The sequence below is a fragment of the Neofelis nebulosa genome, chromosome 2, assembly GCF_028018385.1.
Source record: "Neofelis nebulosa isolate mNeoNeb1 chromosome 2, mNeoNeb1.pri, whole genome shotgun sequence".
NCBI classification, from domain to species: Eukaryota; Metazoa; Chordata; class Mammalia; order Carnivora; family Felidae; genus Neofelis; species Neofelis nebulosa.
Window position 1 is genome coordinate 178,397,797 of NC_080783.1, and position 26,672 is coordinate 178,424,468.

The 26,672-nt window shown below is 52.3% G+C and overlaps 2 protein-coding genes across 11 annotated transcripts in view; one reads left to right on the top strand and one right to left on the bottom strand.

Moving 5' to 3' along the window:
* The window catches only part of SSBP3 (single stranded DNA binding protein 3), a 164,757-nt gene extending 156,030 nt beyond the window's left edge, over positions 1-8,727 (top strand). For all 10 annotated transcript variants that reach the window (XM_058695757.1, XM_058695773.1, XM_058695765.1 and 7 more), the window contains 5 exons: positions 686-756; positions 5,501-5,579; positions 5,828-5,856; positions 6,001-6,102; positions 6,886-8,727. In XM_058695757.1, the coding sequence (XP_058551740.1) occupies positions 686-756; positions 5,501-5,579; positions 5,828-5,856; positions 6,001-6,102; positions 6,886-6,915 (311 nt within the window). In that variant the 3' untranslated portion in view covers positions 6,916-8,727. The remainder of the gene's footprint in view (positions 1-685; positions 757-5,500; positions 5,580-5,827; positions 5,857-6,000; positions 6,103-6,885) is intronic.
* Positions 8,728-12,266: 3,539 nt separating this feature from the next.
* Positions 12,267-26,551, bottom strand: MRPL37 (mitochondrial ribosomal protein L37). The gene is made up of 7 exons (XM_058695746.1): positions 26,147-26,551; positions 23,258-23,441; positions 23,047-23,162; positions 19,921-20,106; positions 17,452-17,609; positions 14,258-14,461; positions 12,267-12,488 (listed from the first exon to the last, which is right to left on the bottom strand). The coding sequence occupies exons 1-7, from the start codon at positions 26,490-26,492 to the stop codon at positions 12,411-12,413; spliced, it is 1,272 nt and encodes a 423-aa protein (XP_058551729.1). The 5' UTR covers positions 26,493-26,551; the 3' UTR covers positions 12,267-12,410.
* Between the last annotated feature and the right edge of the window lie 121 nt (positions 26,552-26,672).

The following is a 26,672-nucleotide window of genomic DNA, read 5'->3' on the forward strand; positions in this document are numbered from 1 at the left end:
GCTAATTGGGGAGACAGAGGGGTCCCTCTCTCCCCAGACTCCTCGGCTCCCAGTGGCAGGGAAGCTGCTTATCCATAGTCTGGAGCTAGCGGCGGCTGTGATGTTCCGGCCCCCACTCTCGCTCCCTCTTTCTGTTGCTGCATTTTTATGAGCCGCATGACCTACATTCAGACTGGGTCACATTAAACCACTGCATATGTTAATGTGTCTCCAGCCCTATGCTTCCCTCTCCCTCCTGCCCCATCAGCTTGGCAAGGTGGCCCCTGGGTAATTTGTGGCGTTTCTCTTTCCCCAGTTTGATTAAAACCCCTGGGCGGGATTGGGGGAGAGCGCAGCTGGTGGTCTGGCCGTCCCTGCGTGGTCCCTGGCAGGATCTGGGGGGACCAGGTTGTTTTCGGGTAGGGAGATGAGAATTTGAACCTGCCACCCCCGCTTTGCCACGTCCACACTGCTGTCCACACACCCTGGACTTCTTTGTTCCAGGGTTGAGCAGTTTTCACAGTTGAATTTTCTGTGATTAAAAACTTTGTGAATCTTCATTAAATACAAATTAGCCAGAAAATGGTGGTACTTAGAGGAGATTTTAGGTGATAAAATACAAAAGAATGAGTTCAAGTGCCACGAGTTTGTTTTAATTAAGAAATGAATTAATCACCCCGACTTGTGGGTTTCCACTGTTCTACAGATTCAACAAATTCCAGTGACAACATCTACACAATGATTAATCCGGTGCCGCCTGGAGGCAGCCGGTCCAACGTAAGTCCGCTTTCTAATAATTTACATATCAGATACCATAACAAATCATAATTAACTTCATCAGCTGAGGGGAAAGCAAGTTTAATTGATTTCAGCCATTTGTTACCAAAGACGAATAAAATAAACCGTCAGAAAAGTGATTAACTCTTGGGCAAATCGGTTCCCATTCCGCAGCTGGCCGGGGATGGAGAGGTGCCCTCCCCTCTGGCCAGAGCGGCACACCCAGCCTCACTGTGGGGATCCCTGCCACCCTGAGCGGGGTGTCAGGGAGGGAGAGCACTAGGCTGCGGGTGGACCCGGGTCACTCCCCGCTCCGCCGACCGGCTGTGCCCCCCCCCCCAGGGCAGTCAATCACCCTCTGAGGTCTGGAGCTGTGGGTCCCCGAAGCCCATCTGGGGACCTGCCTGCCCTGTGCCTCCAGCCCCTTTGGGAGCCCTGTGACTGCAGCTTCCTGGTCTCTCTTTGGGTCATTGCCTGCCTCCCACCCCCTCCCTTCTTGGCTTCTCCAAGTTCCAGCCCCTCGTAATGTAGGAGCTCCAGTTCCACCTTGTCTGACCCCTGCCCATCCACTCCCTCCCATGGCCTGTGTCCCCTGCTGGATGGCACTTGACTGTGCAGCCATAGCCCGTCCCCTTCTCCCAGCTGGGAGCTCCCCGAGGAGAGGGCCGGTCAGACTCACCTCTGGAGACAGCCCTTCTGCACCAGCTGGGGAGGGGACTCGGACTGGCCTTGCGCTTGGGGAGCCCAGGGTCTGGAAGGGAGGCTGCTATGTGACCAAATCAACAGTCTGGACTGCAGAGCCAGGGGCTCCGGGTGTTGGGGCCCCAGTGGTGTTCTGGCCTTTTGGGGTGCTTCGTTTGGTTCTGTTGGTTTGGTTCCTGATGTGACCCCTGAATCACCCACTGTGCTAAATGCTGATTGGGAGCTGCCCCATGCTGGACCCTGTACATATTTAATCCTCTGGCAGCCTCTGAAGGGGGGAAGTCTTTGGATCCTCCTGGGTTAGGGAGAGGGACCTAGAGAGGGGTCCCCTAGAGAGGGGTCACGTGAGTGAGAAGTGTGGGAACCGCACTCCTTAACCATTGCTCCGCCGTCCCTGTCCCTCTCCTGGGCAGCCAGCACCCCTCCCACCCCAGCCCCATCACCCCTGCTACCCGTTAGGGTGACTGGCCATCAGGTTTTAGCATTAAAAGCTCTATGTCTCAGGAGACGACTTCCCAGGACACACTGTCCTTGGTTTGGGCAGTGGATGCCAAAGGGTGGGTGGAAAAGTGTAAGGCTCTTCCAGCAGTCCAAAAGCCAGGGGACACAGAATCTGAAACAGGCTCCAGGCTCTGAGCTGTCAGCACAGAGCCTGATGTGCGGTTCGAACTCATGAACTGTGATATCATGACCTGAGCTGAAGTCCAATGCTTAACCTACTGAGCCACCCAGGCGCCCCAAGAACATTTTTAAATCAAATATAAGTAATATGTGTTTAGTCAGTCCATTGCATTTAGTTTTTTTTTTTTAATTAAATTTGTGTGTGTGTGTGTGTGTGTGTGTGTGTATTAATGTTTTATTCTTGAGACAATGAGCATGAGCTCATGCATGAGCGAGGGAAGGGCAGAGAGAGAGCGGGACACAGAATCCGAAGCAGGCTCCAGGCTCCGAGCTGTCAGCACAAAGCCCAATGCAGGGCCCAAACCCAACAACAGGGAGATCATGACCTGAGCTGAAGTCGGACACTCAACAGGCGCCCCAAATTTGTATATTTTAAGAATACATAGTGATATAGCCTGGAAAATTGAAGTAATCCAATAAAGAGTCCAGATAAATTGTTGTTTTTCTCACACAAACCGTTTATTTATTTAACTAGTCCTCTACCAACTGCTGCTGTTAACTAGCCTGACTGTGGTTTTATTGAAATAATGGCACTTATGTAACAAAATAACGAACACAGAATAAACAAGTGGTGTAGAGACAGCTGTATGTCCCCTGGCAAGTGCATGAAGTTGGACCACTGCTCCACAGTGAAACCCAGAATCTCTCCAGAGCACTCAACCCTCGACATGCACATCTGCGCTGAAACAATAAAACGTTCCGAAGAAAATATAGGCGTAAATCTTTGTGGCCCAGGTAAAAGCAAAGCCATCCCAATGACACCAAAAGCACAGGTGGCAAAAGAAAAAAGTAGATAAATTGGACTTCATCAAGATTTAAAACTTGCATGCTTCGAAGGAGCTCCATCAAGAAGGTGAAAAACACAGCCCGCGGAGTGGAGAAGATATTTGCAAATCATGAATCTGATACCGGACTTGAATCCAAAATACGCAAAGACCTCTTCAAACTCAGGCACGAAAAACCAGCCCAATTTAAAAAGTGGGCCGACGATCCAAAATAGACTTTCCTGCCAAGATGTACCTGTAGCCAGTAAGCACACAAAGGTGCTCTGCTTCGTGGCCATCGGGGGGATGCATGTGGAAAGCACGAGACAGTGCTGCACACTCACTGGGCTGGCTGTCACCAAGAAACCGTGCCGGCGCGGGTGAGTCCGGGAAGACCCTGGAGCCCTCACACGTGGCTGCGGGGAACATGAAATGATGTGGCTGCTTTGGAAAACAGCGTGGCAGTTCCTCGAAAGCTTAAACAGAATGACCACAGGACCCTGCGATTCCACTGTTGGGTAGGTATCTACCCAAGAGAAATAAAAACCTGTGTCCACATAGTAATCATCCACCAGCATTCACAGCGGTGTTATTCATAATAGCTAAAAAGTGGGAGCGACGCGTCCGCCGACTGAAGGGATAAATAGAACGCAGCCTCTCCGTGTAATGGAACATGATTTGGCCGGAAGAAGGAAAGAAGTACTAACTGATGCCCCAACCCGGACGAACCTCGAAGACCTGCTGAGCGAAGGAAGCCAGCTGCAGAAGGTCATATGTGTCCGGAATAGGCAAATCCATAGACAACAGAGAACAAATTAACAGTTGTCTGGGGCTGGGGGCTGGAGGGGGATGGGGAGTGACCGAACGGGTACAGGGTTTCTTTACGGGGTGATGAGAGAGTTCTAACGTCGATCTGGTGGTGATGGCCGCACACCTGCAGACATGCTAAAAACCACCGAACTGTGTGCTTGCAGTGGGCCAGTTGTACGGTGTGTGAATTCCAGCCCGGTCAAGCGGTTAGAAATAATAATACACGAGAAAACACAAAGTTTTAAAAAGATGCTTATGTTGAAGGCAGAACATGCCGTTGTTTATGACATTAATCGCGTTTGGGGGGCTGTTTTGTCTGATACGACTGTGTCCTGAGTTGGCTCCTTAAAAAGTCCATCACCTCCTCTCACTTGGATGAGTAAGTGTGAAATTTGTTGCCAGATGTCAAAAATGTGCCTCGGTGCCTGTGAGTGGCCCTGGGAAGCCTCTGGGGAGGCGGGAGGCAAGGAGGCCGCCTCTGTGGTACATGTGAGTGGGCGGTGGGCGCGAGGGAGCGGCTGGCACGCTAGCCGCACCCCTGCAATGTGGGCTCCGGCAGCCTGTGCTGCCCCCTGCCTCTCTGCTCACGCAGGACCCCTACCTAGAATGACTTCTGTGGCCTGTCTCCCCCTGCCCAAATTCTGTCCTCAGTTGTTTCGGCCCTCTGCCTCCTCCTCCATGCAGGGGTTCAGATTTCTCTGCCCTGTGGGGTGGTTGGGTGTCCATAACCGTGGACTCCCCTTCCGGGCTGAGGCTTGGCTGTGACTCAACTCTGTGTCCCTCGCCCGTGGCATAGGCCAGATGCCAAACAGTTCTCCTTTCTGCCGTGTCCACCCCTGTGCACCCTGACGTCTGGTCTGCATCACAGGGCCTAGGCTCACCAGACTGGGCTCAGCCATCCCTTCTCAACCATGGGATATGATCTCTGGCCTTTGGTTGCTACTTTTCTGAGATCATTCAATATACCGCCCCCTCCAGGTCCAAGGCTAGGGGTAGAGCAGATTCCGCCTCCGGCCTCTTGAGCCGCCTGCCCTGCCACCACTTCTGCCTGGGGGACTCATCAGTGGCCTTCCTCTACATTGTCCCCAGGAGACAACTCTAGTCCCCCGCCCAGCTTCTCCCCTGACCCCCCAGTCACTCAGTAGACCCGATCTCCTCACCTCACCCATGAAACTCCATTTCTGAGGAATCGCTCAGAGGAGGCTGGTGGGACTCAGGCTCAGGCTGCCCGCGCCCCAGTCCCCGCTCCTCCCGTCTCCTGGGGGTGGGGTGGGGGGGGAGGAACCTCCAGCAAAGAATTTCCCACTCTCTGTGCTTCACATTCCTTACCTGTAAAATGGGGATGAGAGACATTAATACCTTTGGCCCCTGGCTGCGCACAGTCACCCATTTGTGTGTCTGTGTGAGGTTCTGACTGGTGAGTCACACGCTCTGTCCCAGGGATAGAGAGAGCCTTATTACGGGGTCCGTGACACTTGGCTAGAGAGCTGTCCCAGAACCACACTGTGTAACCTTGGGCCGGTGTCTTTCCCTCTCTGGGCTTGTTTCCTCATTTGGAGCATAGGGAGGATACCCCTGCCCTGCCCAATTCCGAGAGCCAAGGGGAGGAACCAGCTCCGGCCTCCTGGCGGCATCAGATAGCCACGCGGTGTGCCCGACGGAGGAGCCCAACCAGATGGAAGCTCCCTGAGGGCACAGCTCCTTTGTAGCTGGGTGTGGGAGCCCGTGAGAGGGGTGCCGAGGGCCTGGGGCCCACTCAGCCACCACGCCCTGTGCTTCTCCCCCAGTTTCCGATGGGTCCAGGCTCGGACGGCCCGATGGGAGGCATGGGCGGCATGGAACCACACCACATGAACGGATCGTTAGGTAAGTAGGCGCCAGCCCCATGGTCATGCTGCACCCTGCGCGACCCTGCCCGAGCAGCCTTCTTTGGCTCAGCCGGGCCTGGTCTACCCCACTGACCTTGGCTGGGCACGTAGGAAGATCCCCAGAGATACAGCCAGGACAGAAGATCGTCTGCACAGAAATAGTGTGGGATTTGGGTGGCTTTGGAGACCTAGCCACGGAAGAACAAACAAACTGAATCCAGGTTTTCCTTCCTTCCTTCCTTCCAGGGTCAGGTGACATAGATGGACTTCCAAAAGTGAGTGTGTGTTCTGTGTGTTCCTCCCTGATCACATCCACCTTGCCCCAGCCCGGAGGCCCCAGAAAGCCTTTCTTCCCATTGGGTGGGCAGGGCTCTGGGGCTCTGGGGCTCTGGGGCTCACCTCGTCTCTCCTCTCCCCAGAATTCTCCTAACAACATAAGTGGCATTAGCAATCCTCCAGGCACCCCTCGAGACGATGGTGAGCTAGGAGGGAACTTCCTCCACTCCTTCCAGAATGACAATGTAAGTGCTGCATTTATCCCTCCCCCCAGTTTCGTCCCTGGATCATCGTCTTACCTCTGGGGCCGGGGACTAAATTACTTAAGTTGTGGTGCCTGCTGGCGAGGACCAGCCTGGCAGGCTGGTGTCCCAACAGCTGTGCCTCTGGCTTTCACCTTGGTCCTTTTTCTGTACAAAGTGCAGGGCCCTCTCTTCCCCGCCGCATGGCCTCCAACCGCTGCCACCCCGACCACTGCCAGGACCTTCTGGAGGCCTCTACAGGGAGGCACATCGCCTCCCAACACTGATAAAGCTGACCAGGCTGGGAAAGCCCTGGGTTGGGACTCAGGAGGCCTGGGCTCTGGCCCACTGGGACTCTGAGGGGGTCCACTTCTGTCTGTCCTGGGGAGGAAGGTTCATACCACCAGAGATTTCCTGGGATCCCCACGCAGAGGGCCTGGCTTCTATTTACATTCTCGTATGAAGAAATAACGTCATGATTCTGAGAACCCCAGACTAGCTCCCCCCAGGACACCCTGGGCGAGCTGCAGGAAAGCAGCTGTGTGGGAAGGGCAGTGTTGGCTGCTTCCTCAGCTGGGAAGAGGGGATTTGAGAAGGGAGAGGGGTGGGATGGGGGGGGCGAGTTGTGATAGCAGCCCCCAGAGCTCCCACGATGCGGGGGTGGGCACAGTCTAGTGCTGAGCCGGCAGAGCCCTCGCAGGCTTCCCCACCCAGGCACGCTCCCAGACTGGCCCAATCTAGCCCACACTGGCCCTCATGGCCCTGTCTCTGCTTCTCCCCTTCCAGTATTCTCCAAGCATGACGATGAGCGTGTGATCCCCTCCTCTTCTCCGAGACGCTGAGAGAGCCGGCATTGCAGGCGGGAAGATGCCAGAAATTATGCAAGAAGAAGTGAGGTGTCATTACCCAGGAGCTGGGGGAGGGGCATCTCCCTGCTCCCCCTCAGCCCCCACCCTCCTCCTCCAGTCCCCCCCACCTGTCCCAATTTTAGTTTCATGCAATAAAAAGGCCAAACTTTTTATTCCATAAAACATGAAGGACAAAACTCAAAATAAAAATATATTTCAAGTCAATGACCAGAAAAATCCCACCCCTTGCCCTTTCCCAAAAGGACCTTTTATGTACATGACACTTTTTTGTTGTTTTTTTTGTTTGTTTGGGGTTTTACCGTTACTGGGATTTTTTAATTTGTTTTCAGGGGGGTTTTTTGGGGGGAAAAATTTTTAAAAATGGAAGCTTCTAGCAAGTCCCACACCCACCCCACCCCAATCAACCTCTTTGCTTTCTTCTTTAAAAAAAAAAAAAAAATAGAAAAAAAGAAAAAAGGACCAAAAAAAAAAAAAAAAAAGCCCTGCTGTCTGTCTGTACCCAAGCCCTTCCACCAGGAAAGCTAGTCTAGGTGTGAGATCTCACGCTGTCTTTGTAGCCATCCAAAAATAATAATAATAATAATAAACTGGGCAGTTTACAATCGGTGGTTTCTTTCAAAAGGCCTTTTTTGGAAAGAGACAAGAAAGTCCCCTTTCTCCACTTGGGGTTTTCGGTTTGTGCGGATGGGCAAGCAAGGGGTGGGAACCTGTTTTGTTTTCGCTTGGTTTCTCCCGGCGAGGTGGCCTCAGCAGCTGCACAACTGGGACCCCAGAACCACCCCCTCCCGTATGTGGCCCGAGGGGCCAGACCACCTGACCGCTTTCAGGACTCCGCCACAGCGGAGACTCGCTGTGACCCGGTGGCATGCACTGTGTTCCCAGGACTGCTTCCTCCTCTCTCTCTTCTGGACCTTCCCCTGCCCGGCCTCCCTGCCGCTCCAGCCCTCTCCTCAGCCCCCACCCCAGTCTTCCCAGCGAGAATCCTGCCAGCTGGGTGGTGGCCTGGACGGAGCGCAGTGGGGGAGGCCGCCCCCAACAGGATGGCTATGACCTGGGACATGGCAACCGTGACCCCCGCGTTCTCGCCCCGTGGCCCTGGCTCGCATCGTCCTCGTCGTGTGTGCTCGTGTGTGCGGGCACTGTAGGGCTGGAGTTTGGGTTTCCTTTTGTTTTGGGTTTTGTTTTTTGTTGTTTTTTTTTTTTTCTCTTGATTCTTGCTTCTTTTTCAAAGATGGGAATTGACCAGAATTGCTCTGTATACGCTTGGAACTGGATGGAAAGACTTTGGAATAGCTGTTGGGGGGGCGGGGGACACCAACAACCAAACAGACGTGCTGTTTCCGGTCCTGTTTTTATTTTCAAAAACCGACAAATGCGACAGTGGAGCCTGTCCCCTCCCAGGAGGGGTGACTCATGGCCTCCCTCACCTCACTACCCCCATCGAACCTCTGTGTCTTGCCCTGAAGACACCCGAATTCTTTGTACATTTACAGCCCCTCCTCCCTGCTCCCCTGTAGCTGCTGTTTGTTTTCCTCCCTCCCCTTCCTGATCCATGTATATCATACTATGTGAGATACCATCTGCCTGAAAAAAGACCTTGTGCGGATTATTGGGAACATTGTAGCTGTTTCTGTGTTTTTTCTTACCTTGTAGTCTGGTTCTGAATTAAGAGAGGAAAAAAAAAGTAATTATGATACATTGTAGTTTGTGTACGATATATGTTGATAACGTTTTATTAAAGGGACATCTTTTTTCCGCAGCCCTTCCTGACATGTTTGGGGGCAAACGTGGGTGGGAGTTTATTATACTGATTACAAAATGCGAGGTGGACTGCTTGGGCACAGTTTCTGTTCCTGGTGCATGACAAGGTTTTGTTTTGTGTTCAGGTTGTCCTCCCTGTTTTCCTGGGCATGTGAATTCTGCGTTTTCTGTGCAGAGTTGCAGTGGCCTTTGGGGAAGGTGGGTTGGGAAGGGAGACATCAGTCTCACGTCAAAATATTTGGGGGGCACTGCCAGAATGTATTTTTCAGGGAGTAGAAAAGTTTCCTGGTGTTTCCCAAGGAGAATCAGCACTGGCCAGTGCCAGTTGTGGCCCTGAGGGCGGCAGCCACACCTGGCTTTGCCACTCAGGTGGAGTGATTCACTGGTCCTAGGCTGGGGGCCCCACAGAGCTTCAGTTTTGTGTTTTTGTTCTGCTTTCCCTCCAAGGCAAGGGGAAGCCCTTGGAGGATTTTCACAATAGCCTTTCCCAAATGCTGCATCCTGGAAGGTGGTTGGGTGGGGCAAGGTAAGCAGCGGGACAGGGGCATTTGAACATTTAGAAAGTAGGACTTGCTGCTTCCCTTGAGCTCTGGGGACCTTGCTCCAGGCCCGCAGAAGGGGAGGGAAAGTGTCGTAGGCTCAGTACATCTCTACATGGTCTGACCCTTCCAGACACACATTGCCAATTTCAGATCCTGTCTTTACCGCTACTTACTGTGACCATGGGCGAGTTAGTTTCTACCTGTGCCCTGCTTACCTCATTTATAAATGGGAATAATGGTTTACCTACCTCTTGGGGTTGTTGGGAGGATGAGGTGGCTCTTGTGAAGGGTTTAGACCATGCCTTGCACGTAGTACGAACAGCAATGTTAGCTATCAGTGGTACTGTTCCTCCTATGGGGCAGCGGGGGGGGGGGGGGGGGGGGGCGGGTGCAGAGTCCAAATGGGTGTGATGGGAGGATCTAGAAGCTTGCATTTTGCCCTTCCCTCAGCTTGGAATCAGGTTTCTGGGCTCTTCCTCAGCACAGACACCTTTGAACGACTGGGCAGCCCTCACCGTTGGAAGAGGATACTCAGGCTGGGACTGACCTGCACTCAGAGCTCTGAAGAAGTTTCTGTTCCACCAGCATGGAGCCTCTGCCACGTGCCAACCCAGTGCTGGGCAAAGGAGGTGGTGATGAGCAAGCAGCCACCTGTTACCCTTGCCGCCACCTGGGATTCCCAGGCAGGACTCGGGCAGGTGGGAGCCACGGTATGGGGGTGCCAAGCTGGAAGCAAACCCAGGTCATGCGGGCCCCGGTAGGGAGGAAAGGGCCCAGCCTGCAGTGGGATCCTGCTTTGCACCTCCTTGCACACCTCTGCTTATAGGGTAAGAACACCAAGCACCTTCCCACACCACCCCTCAGCCTGTGGCCCCCAGCAGCTAGGCTCCTCAAAGCTGGAGCCGACATCCAAGTGTTCCGTGTCCCCAGAATCGCCAAGCAGGCACCCAGTTTCTCATGGAGTAACCGGATGTTTGTGGAGTAGTCACCCCTGCACCTTCCCCTGCATGCTGTCACCTATGGGCCCAGGTGGGTGGCCTTCACAACTTCCTGTTTCTGTGGATCCAGAGGCCAACTGCTCTGTCAGTGTCTGCCAGCAAACTGGGAGCTCCTGGAGAACAGAGACCAGGGCTCATTCTGTGTCTCTGGTTCCCAGCACGAGGCCAGGCACACAACAGGTATTTATAAAATGGGCTGGACTGCCCCTGGAAGAGGTCTGTAGTGGGGAACCTTAGGGCTCAGCCCCCAGTCCTGACCTAGTCTTCCGTGGTGGCCCAGCTGGGGATGAGGAAACCCATGGACGCACACGTGTGTTTCGGGGGGAGGGTGACAGCTAGAAGGGGCTGCGCTCCTGTTGACAGGCTGGCTCTTAACTCTGGGCAGCAAGCCCACCCTGGATGCAGGTGGTGAGGCCGAGGGAAGCAGGCATTTGAGATTTGGAGAAGTGGATACATCTCTGTGGAAAGGACAGCTGTCCTCACATAGGAGCTTTCTAGCTCCTCACACTATACATACTCTGAGCCTCAGTTTCCCCATTTGTAGGGGGGAGGATAAAACCCACCAAGTCCCGCCTGCCTTGCCTTGCCTTGCACATCAGGTGCGTGGGACTTGAGAGCGCAGCGGGCGCCCAGGGCTTAGCTCTGAGCTCCACGGGGGACACACCAAGGCCAGCTGCTAGGACTGCTCACCGAAGGTGGGTTGTGAGGAGGGCCCGCCACCCAGCCCGGCCTGCAGCACCGGCTTCTCCCAGGGCAGTCCTTGAGCTGCAAGGTCATCTACTGGCGGCCTCGCCTCTGCTGACTCGAAGCCTCCTTCCCACGCCCGAGTTGGCTGGTTTTGCCCCCACCCCCGCCTCCCACCGGACTCCAGGGGCTTCGGCCCACCCAGCCTGGCTTCAAAGCAGTCGCCACCATCCCACCAAGCCGAGAAGGCAAGTTGCGAAGCGGACAGAGTACGAGCCTGGGGGCCAGACACACAGGGCTGGCGTCCCGCTTCACCATTTACCAGATCTGGTGGCGGTGACGCTGCTCCAGCTCGCTCCCCAGAGGCCCTCTGGCAGGCAGCAGGGAAGGCCCACCTGCTTCCGTGGCGAACGGCTCTCAGCCCAGTCCCTCTGGGAACTGCACTCTGCCCAAGGAGGCTACCCAACCCGTCTCTGCCACGCAGGAGAGCCGTGTATAGCCAGCCAATGATGGCGACAGACTAGTGGCGTCTGAAGAAAGGCTCACCTCCTTGCCACCCACAGAACTGGGAGCCGGCCGAGACCTCAGGTGCCGTCACCGGGCTCAGACCCCTCTGCACAGCAATGCCGCCACCACTCCCCAAAGGTGCTAGTCCTTGAGGCCCTCCCCAAACTCACCTGCAGATTGTCTCGATGAGTTTCCTGGTGACCCACACCACCAGCTGTGTGACCTAGGTGACCTTATACTATCTGAGGTCCCTTATTTTGAGGGCCCAGAACACTGCCCAGCACACGGTAGGCACCCAGCATCTTTCGTGAATACAGAAACAATGACCTTGCAAGAGATGTGTGAGGAGTAAATAGGATGCGGTGTGTAAGGTGCCGGGCCCAGAGCAGGACCTGGATGCTATGTGAATAGAGGCCAGCTGAACCACAGATGTATTCCATTAACCCGGATGCTAAGGAGAAACCTACAATGAATACTCTCTTCAGATTTCCCGCAGTCATTATGGAATGAGCCCACAATTCAAGGAGTCCCGTAAGATCGCCCAAGTGTCAGAGAGCACCTATTACGTGGCAGATGCTAGGTGCACACCATCTACAGTCTTCAGAACAAGGAGGTCACGTTATCCTCAAGTTTCAGGTGAAGAAGGTGAACTCAAAGAGACAAAGGCTCTTCTCTAAAGTCAAAATGGACCACGGGCAGAGCTGAGCTTAGGGTCAGGCAGTCAGGCTCCCAGGACCGCACCTGCTCAGGACGCCACCTACACGCAGCCACAGGCGACCCTTCTGACAGCACCCCACACCGGGCATAGGCCCCAGTGCCTCTCAAGGGCTCTTTATTGGCAGCCAGACCAGGGGACAAGGGAGCACTCAGGCTCTGGGCAGTCACTGCCCTGGATGCGGGATCTTCCACGGGAGGGGCAAGGGGGCTTCAGACTCAGAGTGGTCCTTGGCTCACACGGCACCATGCAAATACAGAGCTAAAAACTTCCTGAATGTCTCTGGCTGGAAACCAGTCGGCCCAACAGGTTCCTGGAAAAAACACAGCCCATTAGGATCCTGCTACTAGGTTTAATGAAAACAAAGGTCGGTTTTATGTAAACCCTCAGACCTGGATAATCCCAGTCTCTTCCTCTCGTGGACCAAGAAGCGGCACCAGGGAGCTGGCACAAAGAGAGGACGGAGGGGCTGGGTTGGTGGACGTGATGCGCTCATAGTGCTTTCAGCCAGTTCGTCAGTGGGCACCGCCCTCACGCCTCATCTCTCTCACCTCAACCACGGGGAACAAATGGTCTGCTGACCCTTTTCGTTCCGGGGGACGATAATCCCTCACTAATCCACACACACAGATCAGGCCCCTTCTCCTGTAGTGGGCCTATGCCCAGTGTTAGAAACCCAACGGAGGCTTGAATCTGGCTCTGCCCTCAAGGAGCTTGCGGCTGGGTGTTCGAACAGGGACACTAAGCGGTGACAGGCCTCACAGCAGTAGGGAAATGATGCTCAGGAAGCAGGGGAGATGACTCACTGACTCCCATACATGGAAGAGACCAGGTATGAATGAGTATTAAAGGGCAAAGAGAGTGGGCCAGAAAGGCAGAAGAAAAGGCAGGCGGCTTCACAGAGAGTACATGTGCCAGTGCAGAGGAGGGAAGAGAAGGGCGAGGCTGGAGCCCAGGGTCTGTGCTAGGGGGCGGGGTTGGGTTAGGAGCTGAACTAGACAGGCACCGAGGAGCCATGTGAGCAACCAGGATGTGTCTGGCACTAAGTCAGTGTTCTAGAAGGGAGGACCCAGAGACGAGAAGGAGAGCAGGGTTAAGGGCAGAGAGTGCAGGGGTAGCGGGTGTGGCTGCAGGTGACAGATAACGGAGTCTGGGGCCAAAGAGAAGGGCCCAGACGGGGGAGGTGTTTACAGGGCAGAAGCAGCACCGACAGGTACAAGAGACGTAACTGTGCGGCTGCCGCACCGATGCTATTGGAGGGGCCGATACCAGCTCCACACAGCACGTCTGCTCAGGCCCATGCGGGACCCCCAGCCGCAGACCCAGCAGCACCCCTACTCTGCTCTCTCGCAGCCCCTGATGCGCTCTTGTCTCTTCAGAGTGCTTATCACCGCCTGACATTACAGCATTAATTTTAGACACCGCCGCCGCCCACTGCACAGGAAGCAGGCCTACACTCTGCCAGGGGAGCACTGAGGTGTGGTAGTGATGAGCCACCGGAAGAATCCCGTGTCCTAGGAATGAATGCCTCGTCCACAGGCCCTGCCTCCGAAGAGCTTAGAGCTCAGTTTGATGGAGGAGAAAAAGCTACAAACAGCTGACTGCAGCACAGCAGCAGGACTGTGCTATGATGGGGGAAACACGGGGGCTACGGGACCCACCCGAGACACTTAAGTGAGGCTGGCAGTGGGGTGCTGGGTCCTTATGCTAAACCTGGAAGGACAAGGAGGGGATGGCCAGATGAAAGAAATGGGGGCGGGGGGAGAAGCCTCCTTTACAAAAGCAGCAGCTCCTACTAAGACCCCAGGCTAGCAGCTGGGCACGCAGGGTGCCGTGAGGAGCCGGGTGTGGAGGGGGACGGGGGAAGCGGGAGGGGAGAGCCAGGGAGAGCCCAGGGTGGAAGGTGACATTTTAGGTGACAGGCAGGGCTAAAGTAGCCCTCCAGGTAGAGATCCTGGGCAGGAAGTTCCTAAAGCCAGGGTCCCACTCGCAAGCATCCCTTCAACTCTACCCCTGGCTCACTCTGGGGAAACTGAGTCACAGCCCCGATCCAATCACAAGACTGGAGATGGCTGGACTTACCACCACCACCTTCTTTTTGATCACTGGGCGACACCAAAAATGCTGATAGAGGAGCTGGTCTGAGTCCACCCAGACCAGATTCTTGACGCCCTCGTTAGAGGCCAGGTCTGTGGTGTTCAGCTGTAACACCAGGAACTGGAAGACACGTCCATCGGTGCCCACGCTCTGCACAACTACCGGCTGCTCCAAAACTTTAGTGTCACTCTGAGAGGAAAAGGGGACAAGTAAATCAAACCAGAAACGCTGGGGTGTGAAGAACGGCACAGAACAGGCGGCTTCTAGTTCCGGCCTTTACAACAAACGTCTGCTCCCATTTAAGGGTTCCACCACGGGGCCATGAAAACAGAGTAAGTTGAGGGCACCATCCAGAACGAGGCCAGCCCTCCCTCCCCCAGCCTGGCTCTGCTGACGTGGCAGCTCATGGTTAAGCACACGGAATAATCCCTGCCGCTGGGAGGTGATGACCGGGCAAGCGGCAAGAGTACAGGAAGGTGAGCTGGGAAGTTAAGAAATCCCTCAAACCCATGGTGTTACGTGATGGAAACGGCAGTGACATCAGTTCCATCGAACGTTAACCCGGAGGGTCAGTGAACATATATAACCTCACTCAGTTCTCACTCTACTTGACAGATGAGGAAACCGAGACTCAGCAAGGCGAGTGACTTATCTGAAGTCACACAGACGTGGGGCGCCGAACGCAGACTGGCCCACGCTCCGGCATGCTCACTTTTCACTTCTGCCTTGCTCCTGAGGGCCTGGCACCCTGGAATGCTCTAAGCCTGCAGTTAGTTGCCTTACTTGGGCTTCGTGCTCCCGACGCAACTCCAGAACGTGTCAGATTCCTGGAGTGTCCACAGCACTGTGTCGGCACCAGGTTTTCCCCAGTCAACACATTTGCTAATGCTCTCTCAATTAGTGCCCCTCGGTAATAATAAGAACAGCAGCAACCAGTTACTGAAAGCCTCTCGCGTGCCTGGCATTATATCAGTTTTACATAGAGTCACCTGTAATCTCATGATTCTAGCAGTCTATTCCCACTTCACAGATGAGGGTCAGAGAGGTGGTATAATCTGTTCCAGGTTACCCACGAGACGTGAGCCAGGATCAGAGCCCAAGCTACGAAATCACTTAAAACCCCATCGTGACTGACACCTAGCGCCCCACTGTATCTGACACTAGTACCTCTCTGCACCCCTGGTAGCGTCCCAGCAGGGATGATAAATTCTATGTTCACACTACTGAGACTTCGCGCAGAGTCCAGTTTGGTGACGACTACCCACGGGACAGAGATCCAACGGGCAAGCCCCATGAAGCAGAGCATCCTGGATTCAAAAATGCTGCCTACGTTCACCCCTCCGGGCTGAATGCGACATTAGGAATAGCTAATGTCAGACCTCAGTGTGGGCCACACCGGGACTGCTGGCCTTAGAAATACCTGTTCTTAGCTGCACGAGAAATAAATAAAAAGAAAAGTACCTCTAAGTGTTAGCTGAGAATTCTGTATTGACTCTTATCTCCCTCTACAGATCAATAAAACTGCAGGTAGTACATAAATTTCTCAGCAATTTTACCCTTTACATGGAGGCTCTTCCCATAATTGCTCAACTTCACATCCCCAGGAATAATTTGTACCTGGAGGGGGTGGGGAGGTCCCCTCTCCTACCCAACTGGGCGGCAATTAGCGTCAGCCTTGCTACCCGGGCTCTGCTGGCAACAGCTGGCACAGACGCTATGACGAGCTTGCAGACCTGGTACCTGGCATGTGACTGTCTGCTTCCTTCCCCGGCCCCAGAGTCGAGAGGCAGCATGTCCTTTGAAGCTAGAGGGATCAGGGCTCCAATGCCAGCTTCCTCACTCGACAGCTGTGGGATCTTGGGCAAGTCACCTAACCGTCCAGAGCCTTCATGAGTATGCAGTCAGAGAATGGGAATAAAGACAACAACCCTCAAGGATTGGAAAGTCACATGAAGATGTGACAGTGGCTAATCTCTTAGCTGTGTGACACTGGCAAAGTTACCTAGCCTCCCTGAGCTTCAGTTTCTTCATCTGTAACATGAAGCTGACCGTATCTGCCCAGGGGGTTGCTACAGGGATCTGACAATGCAGTGGTTTTCAACCTTGAGCTTAAACCAGCATCACCCAGAGGGCTTCTCACAGCACTGGTTACTTGGATTCCATCCCCAGTTTCTGATGCAGTTTTGCATTTCCACCAAGTTCCCAGATGATGCTCATGCAGCTAATCCACGACCACACTTTGAGAAACACTGACACAAAGAATCCTAACTAAACATCTGGCACGTGGCAAATGTTCAATCTAGGCAAGGTCCATTCCACTCCCTATCTCATTTGGCTAACCACACCTCCACAAACCCACCTAGTTCCTAGACCAAGAAGGATGGGAAACAGAACACTGTGAGTTTCACTCCTCTGGGGGGGCCTCGGACCTGGGAGCTGGCAGCAACTCTCAGCCCTCCTCCTAATACACACCCATCCCACCCCCTCCCCGACTCCCCAGGATCCAGTGACCTGGGCCTGCTCAGGGAATCCCCTACTGCCATTCCCTACTCCCTCCCGGGAGGCCTTTGCTCCCAGGCCAGGCTCTCACCAATGTGGGGGCTAGCTCTGTGGGACAACTACTCAGCCTGCACGTTACACCATCCAGGTCTGAGACACTCTCTCAGAATCAAGGGGCTATCACCAAATGGCATCTGGGTCCCCAGAACCCGCCCTCACTTGGCAGGCAGGTCTGCACCACCTCTACCGCTCTCCTTCCTCCTGCCCAAAGGAGCCTTGTGCTCCAGGTCTGGTATCAGAGAACCGAGGCGGCGTCCCAGAGCACAAGTAACTGAAGCTGTAGGCGCTGGGTGCACCTAGTTCCGGTCCTCTCTCCCCCACTCACTGTGTGTAATGCTGGACAAGCTGTATTTGGTGGCATCACTTGGGAAATGGGGATGACAAAGAAACCTTGTGGGCTATTTTGATCAACAAATGAGGTATCTTATGTAAAAACACAGGCACACCGTAGGCCCCCAACAGATGTCAGTTTACCCCTGTGGGGTGAGTGGAAGTGCCTCTCCCTGAAACTACTCAGTCAAGCAAGGAATCCCCCCTGTGCCTCCCTTCTTTCCGTGAGCAGCGTAAGCAGGAGGCCAACAACACGTCAAGTACCTTGGAGGTCTTCTCCACATACATACCCCATAGAGGCGCCGGGCCTGAGCCAGGGCATTGCCAAAGGCAAACAGGATCATCTTGGCCCGCAGGTGATCTGGTTGAAGGCGGTGTGGTCGTAAACTGGCTGTCTCCAGGAAATATAAGGTGTGGGGATAGGGGTAAGGATAGCCCTCCTGGAATCCTGCAAGGTACATAATCATGTGGAGGGGTGGAAAGGATGATCGGCCTGTCCCAAAGCCTGAGGAATGTCACCCGACCTTAGCTCCGTGCCAGGCACTACAGACTCAGTAAAGGCAGATGTTATCCCTACAGCTCGGGGGATGACAAACTACAGCCTGCCAGCCACATCCGGCCCCTCCCATTTGTGAAAATAAAGTTTGTACTGGGACGTAGCCATGTCCACTCATTTACACAGTGTCTATGGAGTAGTTGTCACAGAGACCATCTGTGGCCTGCTAAACCTGAACTATTTACTATCTCTTTACTGAAAATGTTGCCAACCTGTGCCAGGTGATTCCTGCATGCTAGCTCTAACGACACCCCTTTCTCACCCATTCAAGCACATAGGTGACAATGATGTCAGTAGAAGGAAACCTGAAATCTACACTAATTATATTTTTAAAAGCAAATCGTTTACGAAACTCCACACTTTATTATTAGCAATAAGTAACTCACTTCACACCTCACAAGTGAGCTGCAAACACTGGCACTGAGAATCAAGGCTTAGCCCTTGTTATCCCAGCCACACAACCCTGCCAGGCCATCATTCTCATCCCCTGCACTGCTAGGAGTAAACCCTGGGTAGGCTGGCAGCTTCCAGAACAAGTAATCTGGCTCAGTGAAAGCAGGTGTAAAAAGGAGGAAGAAAGAGGCCGGGAAGACACTGGCTATGAAAATCCCAGAGGTGGGTGCCTGGGTGGCTCAGTAGGTTAAGCATCTTACTTCGGCTCATAGGTCATGATCTCAGGGTTCATAAGTTCGAGTCCTGCATCAGGTGGGCACAAGTCCTGCTTCGGGGGAGCCCTACTTCTCTCTCTCACCACCCCCTCTTGCTCTCTGCCCCTCCTGGGATTCTCTCTCTGCCCCTTGCTCCCTTGTGCCCTCTCTGAAAAGAAAAGAAAAGAAAAGAAAAGAAAAGAAAAGAAAAGAGGAAGGAAGGAAGGAAGGAAGGAAGGAAGGAAGGAAGGAAGGAAGGAAGGGAAAAAGAAAAAAGAAAATCCCAGAGGCAAGCTCTGCTTCAGACAGACAAGACTTGCCGTGGGCACTTCCGGTGGGCCCTCCCCATGCGCCCAGCCTGAGACATGAACCAGAACAGCAGCCAAGTGCAGCCTGCCACTACTTTTGAGAGGCTCAGTCTAGAGGGGAAGCAGACGGAAAAAGTGACCATCTCTACACGGAGGACATGTGAAGATATGGGGTGAGCCAGGGGCGGGGGGAGGACAGATGAAAGGCCTCTGACGACGCTGGAAGACCTCACAGCATTTCTGGGAAGAAGCGATTCCGAAGATGAACTATGACAGATGAACTACTGAGGTGAAGGCAAAAAGAGGTGGATGGTCACAAATCTCAGGGAGAGGACGTGCCGGAGCCTCTGGTGAGAAGGGCTCCACGTGTTACACGCAGCTGGAATAACGGAGGGTCTGCGGGGTATGGGGGAGACAAAAGTAAGGTTGGTGGCTGGAGAGAGGGGCCGAGGCCGGGCCTGGAGGCCCTCATGTGATAAACTGAGGAGTTCCAACTTTACCCAACAGGCAACAGGGAGGTGGGCATGGAGGGAAGGACGGAATCTGCTTCAGAAGGGTGCCTCTGGAACCAGGAACCAGAGGGACTGACAGAAAATAGCCTAGGTCAGACCGGCCAGCTGGGAGGCTGTGGCAACAGGCTGGCTGAGAGTGGGTGGGGCTGCTGGAGGTTGTCACTGTGGAGATGACGGGAGGCTGGGAGGAAGACACTACACCTCACAGGGACGGACTGGATGGCACGAACAGCGGGCCTGCCCAGCCTGACACCCTCATTTCTGTCTTGGCTGCCTAGGGAGATGGTGATGCCTTCTTCGATGGAGCTTAGATGAACAGCCCCATTTGAGGCCTGTGGGGCTTCCTCAGTCCTAGCAGAATGTTGGCCAGAGTTTACAGGGTGCATAGAGAGAAGGGTGTCTCTCAAGGGACATGTGAATAAAGGAAACACCTGGTGCCTGGCCAAAAGGCCCCCCAAAGATACCCATTCCAACTCTGATGCAACAGTTACCTCTCAGAGGTCAAAAGCAAAGTCAGCCTTTGAACTGAACCCCTTAACCTCCCTGAGTCTCGTTTCCTTGACTACAAAATAGGGACAACAGTACCTGGCACAAAGGCTGCTACATGGCTCTTAGGAGAAAATGCTCATGAGGCACCCAGCGCAGACTTAGTAAGCATTCAATATATCCCTTCCCTTCAGAAAAAGCACGACCCTCATCTCCATGCTTCCTGGAAATGCAAGGCTTTGACGTTTACCTGTGTTGTCTTTCACATCATAAACATTGCATTCCTGAAGATCAATAGTGGGTGATATGGGATAGAAAGTCTCAAGAACATGATTCTTAGTAGCTTCAACCTCCTCCTTGGAGGCGATGGCGGGCAGCGGATCCTTGGTATTCAGTCGGGCTCCGCTAGAACCACGGACCTGAAGGAGAAAAGACTCTACAAGGGGAGAAAGACAATTAGTCTACCCTGGTCTAAAGCCTTACCTCAGCTCAGCCAAGTCTAGAGCCTTCACCCTGCCATGCTCAAGTCTTACTGCTGTCCTAGCTGATCAGCCTAATTGCAGAAAACAAAACTTTGGTTAAATGTTAACCCGGGGATTCTTGAGAAGGGGATCGATCGATGCACTCTTCTTCCTGTGTTCCCTGGCCAACGAGCCCTGAGGCCCAGCAGGCTCTATAGGTTAGGGCTGCCCCACACAGATGTTTCCAAGCACCTGCTCTACACTGGAGACCCAGAAATGAATGACAGTTACCTTCTGCTCTCAAGAAGCTCACCAGGTAAGGTGCATACAAAAGTATGAGCCATATTCAGAGACAGTAGAGGTGGGGAAAGCCGGCCTCCTCTCAGAGGTCTGAGAATCCTTCTGAAAGTGGTGTGCCTTCAAACTAGCTTCTGACGGATGGATAAGAGCAGAACTTCTCAACTGTGGCACTATTCTCATTTTGGACCAGATAATTCTTCGGTGAGGGAAACTGTCCTGTGCAGCATCCCTCACCCTTACCCCCTAGATGCCAGCAGACCTCCCCGCTCTTCAAGTCATGACAATCAAAAATGTCTCTAGACCTTGCCACATCTCCCTTAGAGGGCAAAACTGCCCTTGGTTAGTTAACAGTTGGCCCAGGCAAAGAAAGGGAAGGAAAAACATTTTGGTTAAGGAAGAATAACCTGTGCAAAGGCACAGAAGTGTGCTCCTCCACGGCAGAGTTTAAGGAGACAAATCCAGGTGACTAGAGCGTGCTGTGGCAGGGAGGGAGGGAGGGAGGGAGAGGGACTGAGACCAGAGGCTGAGGAGAAAGGCTTTATTAAACTCCAGAAAAGGGCCAAGTTGTTTTCAACAGCTGACAGTGAAAAAACTGTGCCAGTCAGAAAGCCTCACCTAGGTCGGATCAGCATATTTGCTACATGGAGACACAAGTTTATGAGGAAACAAACTCGCATCGGACGAATCAGCAAACCTGCCACTGTGAACATGTGCGGATGCCCTTCACGGAGATCCCCACGGGAAGCTGCGTTGCCACCAGGCAAAATGTGCCTGAATGCCTCCCTGAGAATGGCCTCCTGAAGATTCTCCACGGAGGCAAATCTTCCTCTGCTTTGGGTTTTTAGAAACAGTCAAATCATAATGTGATGGTAACAGATCAAGGGTAATGATCTTCTATGTCTAAAAGCTGGTTTGGCCAAGAGCGCTGTCATATAATTAGCATGTGGTCTCCCTCACTGGGTATGTAAAACAGGGATACTACATCTGTGGATGGATAAACTCTGATCTGCTTGTTAAAGTACATCATACCCACACCTCAAGAAGAGTTTCCTAAAGTATTTCCTGTTTCCTCACATATAATCTGCAAGGAAGATAAATGTGCCCGGACCTCTCCTAACCTTGGGTTTTAGATTCTCCCCACAGACCACTCTAGTGTGGTTTCCAATTCAATTCCCTCCACATCCCTCCTCCAGTGACAGCTCCAAATGGGGCAGTTTAATTAGAGGTAATACTTGATGATGGGCCAACAAGTACTCCTCTATTAATGAGGATCACTAATTTCCTTAGTGGTGCCATTACCTCTGCAAAGCTGACTCCGTGCCAGAAAGTCCATACTCAAAGGGGCAAGCTGGAGAAACCTGACCAAGTAGATGTCCTGAAAATCCTAAAATCATTCCAGAGCTGGTTTCCCTGCTCCAGAATTCCACCAATCACAACACTGGTGTGCTTTGAACATCCCTGAAACCCCTCAGCGTGGTAATCATTCGCCCATCCCTTCAGTCAGCACCTATCATGTGCCATGAACTGTTAAGGCACTGCAGACAAAAATGAATAAGGCAAGGTCCCTGCCATCAGAAGTTCAGTCTAGTGGGGCAGATATTAGATATTAGAGAATTCCAATACAGTATAATACATGCTCTAATAAAAATAGGCATGATTGGCATAAGAAGCACAGAAGAGAACTAGCTAATCTCTGCATTCACATAGGAAGGGGGCTGGGGCCTTGCAGACAAGTAGAATTTAACCAAAGGAGGAAAGTAGAAAAGAACATTCCACACAGAATGTACAGCACAGTGCAAAAGCTGTCAAAGTTTCATGCCAAAAAGCTCCAGGTGGCTGAAGTGTAAATTTGGCCCGGGGATAGGGGCGCCTGGGTGGCTCAGTCGGTTAAGCAGCCGACTTCGGCTCAGGTCATGATCTCGTGGTCCGTGAGTTTGAGCCCCGCGTCGGGCTCTGTGCTGACAGCTCAGAGCCTGAGGCCTGTTTCAGATTCTGTGTCTCCCTCTCTCTGACCCTCCCCTGTTCATGCTCTGTCTCTCCGTCTCAAAAATAAATAAAAAATGTTAAAAAAATAAATTAAAAAAAAAAATTTGGCCCGGGGATGGGGCTGAAGGTGGGGGTAGCAGAGAAGGAGGTAAGACTAGAAAGACTAGGTGGTGGCCACATCACAGCAGCTCTGGATCCTATGATAAATGGTTTAAGCTCCTGGGAGACACTTAAGGATCTGAAACAGGGGAGGGAAGTGCGCTTTAGAAAGATCACTCTGGCAGCTACGTGGAAAATGGATTTGGAAAAGGAAGAAAGCATGAATGGGGTAAGAAGGCTCTTGCAATCCAGTATGAGCTTTGTGAAGGCAGAGATAGACTGTGCTTCATCACTTATCTTCAACATTTAGGCACTCATGGGCACTCAATAGATAGATATGGTTGAATTAAGTCTTGGGAAAAAGTGACTAAAACCAAAAAGACTGGCCTGTGGCTAATGATAGGAGGAGGTGTCTGAGCCTACAAACTGGTCTGTGAAGGATGGAAATGAGCACAGGTATAGAGGCGGTGGTGGTGAGCTGGTAGTCAGGCTAAAAGTAGAAAGATAAAATACAGACCAAGATGACTAACCTCGATTCCAGGTGGTGGATAACGTGTAGTTTTTGGCACAGATCCGCCTGGCCAGAGAGGGATGCTTGAGAATCTGGGATTTACACAGCTGTATCAGACTGTCCACAATGACTGGGCTTGGAGGAAAGAAGAAACATTTGGAGATGTAAAGCAACAGGTTGACTCCCAAGATCCACTGACTGGAAATCTTATTGACTTGGGGGAAACTCACCAGTAGGTCTCTCTCTTGGGGGTGTCTTCAGTGGAGTGCCAAAGACGGGCGTGAAAGATCACATTCAGAATGTGTTCATCTTGGTTCTCTATGTGGTTCTTTGGATCATCAACAAGGCTAAGCACTTTCTTGGGAAGGCCTTCTATTAATTTGGCCTTGGTTAGCCACAGGGCCTGCTTTACACCTTTGGGGTAATCAGTTACAAAAACCAAAAAACCAAAAAAGGTGATTCAATAAGAATTGCTTAAGTCTGCCAATAGCATCTTAGGGAAACATCTGTCTTGAGAGAGACAGGATTTGTACTGTGACATCTGAGGAGTCAGAACTAAAATAAGAGTGAACGCCAGGAGCACCAAATTTCAACTCAACTTCAGGAATGACTGCCTACCTAAGGATGGTCAACAGTTGACTGAGGCAGTCGATGCCTGCACAGGAGGAATTCAAACAGCAGCTAAGATGGCTGGGGTCGTAAGGCTAAATCTTGCAGGAAAGTGTCTGTCTGTTGCCTGCAAGATTCAGACTCTAGACTCTGGGACTAGATCGACGGATGCCAACATTTCAAATCCTAGATCCCTTCTATTAACCCACACCAAAATCCCTGATCGGAAAAGCCCATGACAGTGGGCTGGTGACTGCTTTGGGTAGCAGGCTACTCATCCCAGATGGGAAAACACCACTGTTTCAGAGATAGATCTTCATTTAAAAGCGATGTCTGGGATTAAATGGAGCCTAGGGTACTTTGGGGGAGACACCTTCAGGCAATTTCCTTTGTGCTAATAAATGAAATGTTATAAGGGCAATGGGACTTTTCACTTTCAGCCTTGCAGGCCTTGAGAAATACAAACATTTAAAAATGTAACTTCTGGATTTTGTGGTGCACCAGAAAAAGCCCTGAGTGGGAGTCAGGTAACCTGAATTTTAGTTCTGACACCGCCACTGTTTCTTAAACTTGAAAAAATTTAAGAAAAAAAAATTTTTTTAATTAAAAAAATTGAGATTTGGGGGCACCTGGGTGGCTCAGTTGATTGAACATCCAACTCTTGTCAGGTCATGATCTTAAGGTCATGATATCAAGTCCCAGGATGGGCTTGCTGCACTCTCCAGTGGGCATGGAGGCTGCTTAAGATTCTCTCTCCTCTCTGCCTCTGTCCCTCCCCCGCTCGCTCTCTCTCTCTCAAAAAAAAAATAAATAAATAAAATTGAGATTTTTACGGTTCACTAGAATACGAATAATATGTAATAATTACAGATGCCATTTACTGAGCATCACTGTTTACCTGTGCCAGGTACTTTATCTACAAGTTGGATGTGATTTTATGGAATGGAGGAGATCCATCTGGAATCCATTATAGGATGGATTTTATGAAACTCAGAGACTAAGGAATTTACTTCAAGTTACACACCCCGAAAGTGATGGTGGGGAGGACAACGTGAGTCTGTCTACCCTAAAGCCTGGTAATGTTCCCGGGGTCACTCAAGGGTACCAAGTCTTGTGAGGTCCATCATAACACCTTGGTAGGGCAATGGAAGTGTTTAGATGCTGTAAAGTCAGTTTTCAGGAATGGGTCTGATGGGCTTAAGAGACTGGCTGGTTGACTTAAGTTTTTGTCAAATCAAGGATTTATTCTCTGGCTTAGTCCGAAAATCCTGCCAGGTCTTTGTTTCTTAACTACTCCTTGGAAAATACTGCTCCCACTGAACCTGACCATTTTGTGTTTTTAGAACCAGAATCTGCACAGTAATTTGGGGACTAAGGAAGAACAGGCAAGAATACAGAAAGGGGGGACACCTGGGTGGCTCAGTCAGTTAAGCATCCAACTCTTGATATCAGCTCAGGTCGTGATCTCCCAGTTCGTGAATTCAAGCCCTGAGTCTGGCTCTGCGTGGACAGTGAGAAGACTGGTTGGGATATTCTCTCTCTCTCTCTCTCTCTCTCTCTCTCTGTGTCTCTCTATTTCTCTGCTGCCCACCCCCCTGCCCACCACTTCTCCACCTCCCCCCACCACGCGCTGGCACTCTGTCTCAAAATAAACTTAAAAAAAAAAAAAAAAAAAAAAAAAAAAAAATATATATATATATATATATATATATATATATATATATATATATGGAAAGTGACTCAATAAAAGAAGCCCTCCCACCCCCACGGACCCTGTAAAGTAATTTCTGGTACTGCTCTAGACACACAGACTGGTTTCATTCAGCTCAGTCATTCTGACCTGCTCTGAGTGAGAATGAGGTGGGGAGGTGGGGGAAATAGGCTAGATGGCTTTTAGGTCCAAATCCCTTCCTTGAGAACACCTCAGCTCTGACCTTTGACAAAGGACACTGATCTAGGAAACCAGATACGTAGCCCTGGCTTCACTATTAACCCACAGGGCATCTCTGGGCAAATCACATCCCTCTCTGTTACATTCACCAAGCCTGGGAAATGAGGCCATAGGCCAGGCGATTAAGCACGCTTTCAGCTACGACTTTCCACTATAAACTCCCTCCACCTATTTCTTCAATGTAGTTATGTGTCCAGGGTGTTAAGAGCTGCAAAGGTCAATGTGGTCCAACTAGTCAAAACTACTCAGTTCACAGAAAAGAGAGGCTCTGGAAGGTTCAGCCACTTGCCCCAAATGACTGAGATTTAGATAGAGGCACGGCTAGGGCAGAAACCAGGTCTTTTCATCTCGCCACTCAACCTAATATTCGCTCACACAAGCACAGCACTTCACATCCCACTTAACCCTGAAACCCTCAGAAGACGTAATCACTACCGGCCCCATTTCGCAAAAGAAACCGAGCCCCGCAAAGTTTCAAGGTCTTGACTAAGGCCACAGAGGGTCGGGGTCGGTGCTGGGCGGAGGAACAAGGTCCCTCCTGCTGGTCCTAGGGTCTCACCCTCGAGGAGGCGGCAACGGTGGTGGAAGACGTAGCAGGCCCGATCCTTGTACAGCGGCTGCTCGTGAATCGGGGTTGGGCGGCGGAACTTTGGGTGCGTCCAACCAGGGTCCCAGGGTGGGAAGACCGGCCGCGCCAGCCCGGGCATGAAGTGCATCTTCCCAGCGTAGGTGATGGGCTCCAGTCCAGGGATCTCGTACACCCTGTCCAGGGGAGGAGGCTCGCGCTTCCGCGTGGAGCGCACGCCCCACTCGTACGCCCCGCGTGTCGGGGTCCCGCAGCCCCCAAGACCGAGCGGCCCAGGGCGAGCCAGTGCACGCCTCGCGTGCCCCGACGCCAACGCCATCCCGACTTAGTTTCCTCAAGACCTCCACCTGGACGCCGCCATATTCGCGCGCGCAAGGCCTGCTGGAAGCGAAAGGGGAGGGATGCCAAGGCTCGTTTTATGATTGGCATCCATTTCAACCAATAATGTTCAAGATATCCCTGCCTTGCCCCACCCCTCAGACCACTTTTATTTTCTCAT

Bases quoted from the DNA above. Each gene is read 5' to 3' on its own strand.
- MRPL37 (XM_058695746.1), bottom strand. From the start codon at position 26,492: ATGGCGTTGGCGTCGGGGCACGCGAGGCGTGCACTGGCTCGCCCTGGG. The intron at 17,610-19,920 runs GTAAACGTCAAA...TGTACCTTGCAG, and splicing joins TGATGTGAAAGACAACACAG to GATTCCAGGAGGGCTATCCT. The intron at 14,462-17,451 runs GTATGTATGTGG...TTTTCCTCTCAG, and splicing joins AGGCCCGGCGCCTCTATGGG to AGTGACACTAAAGTTTTGGA.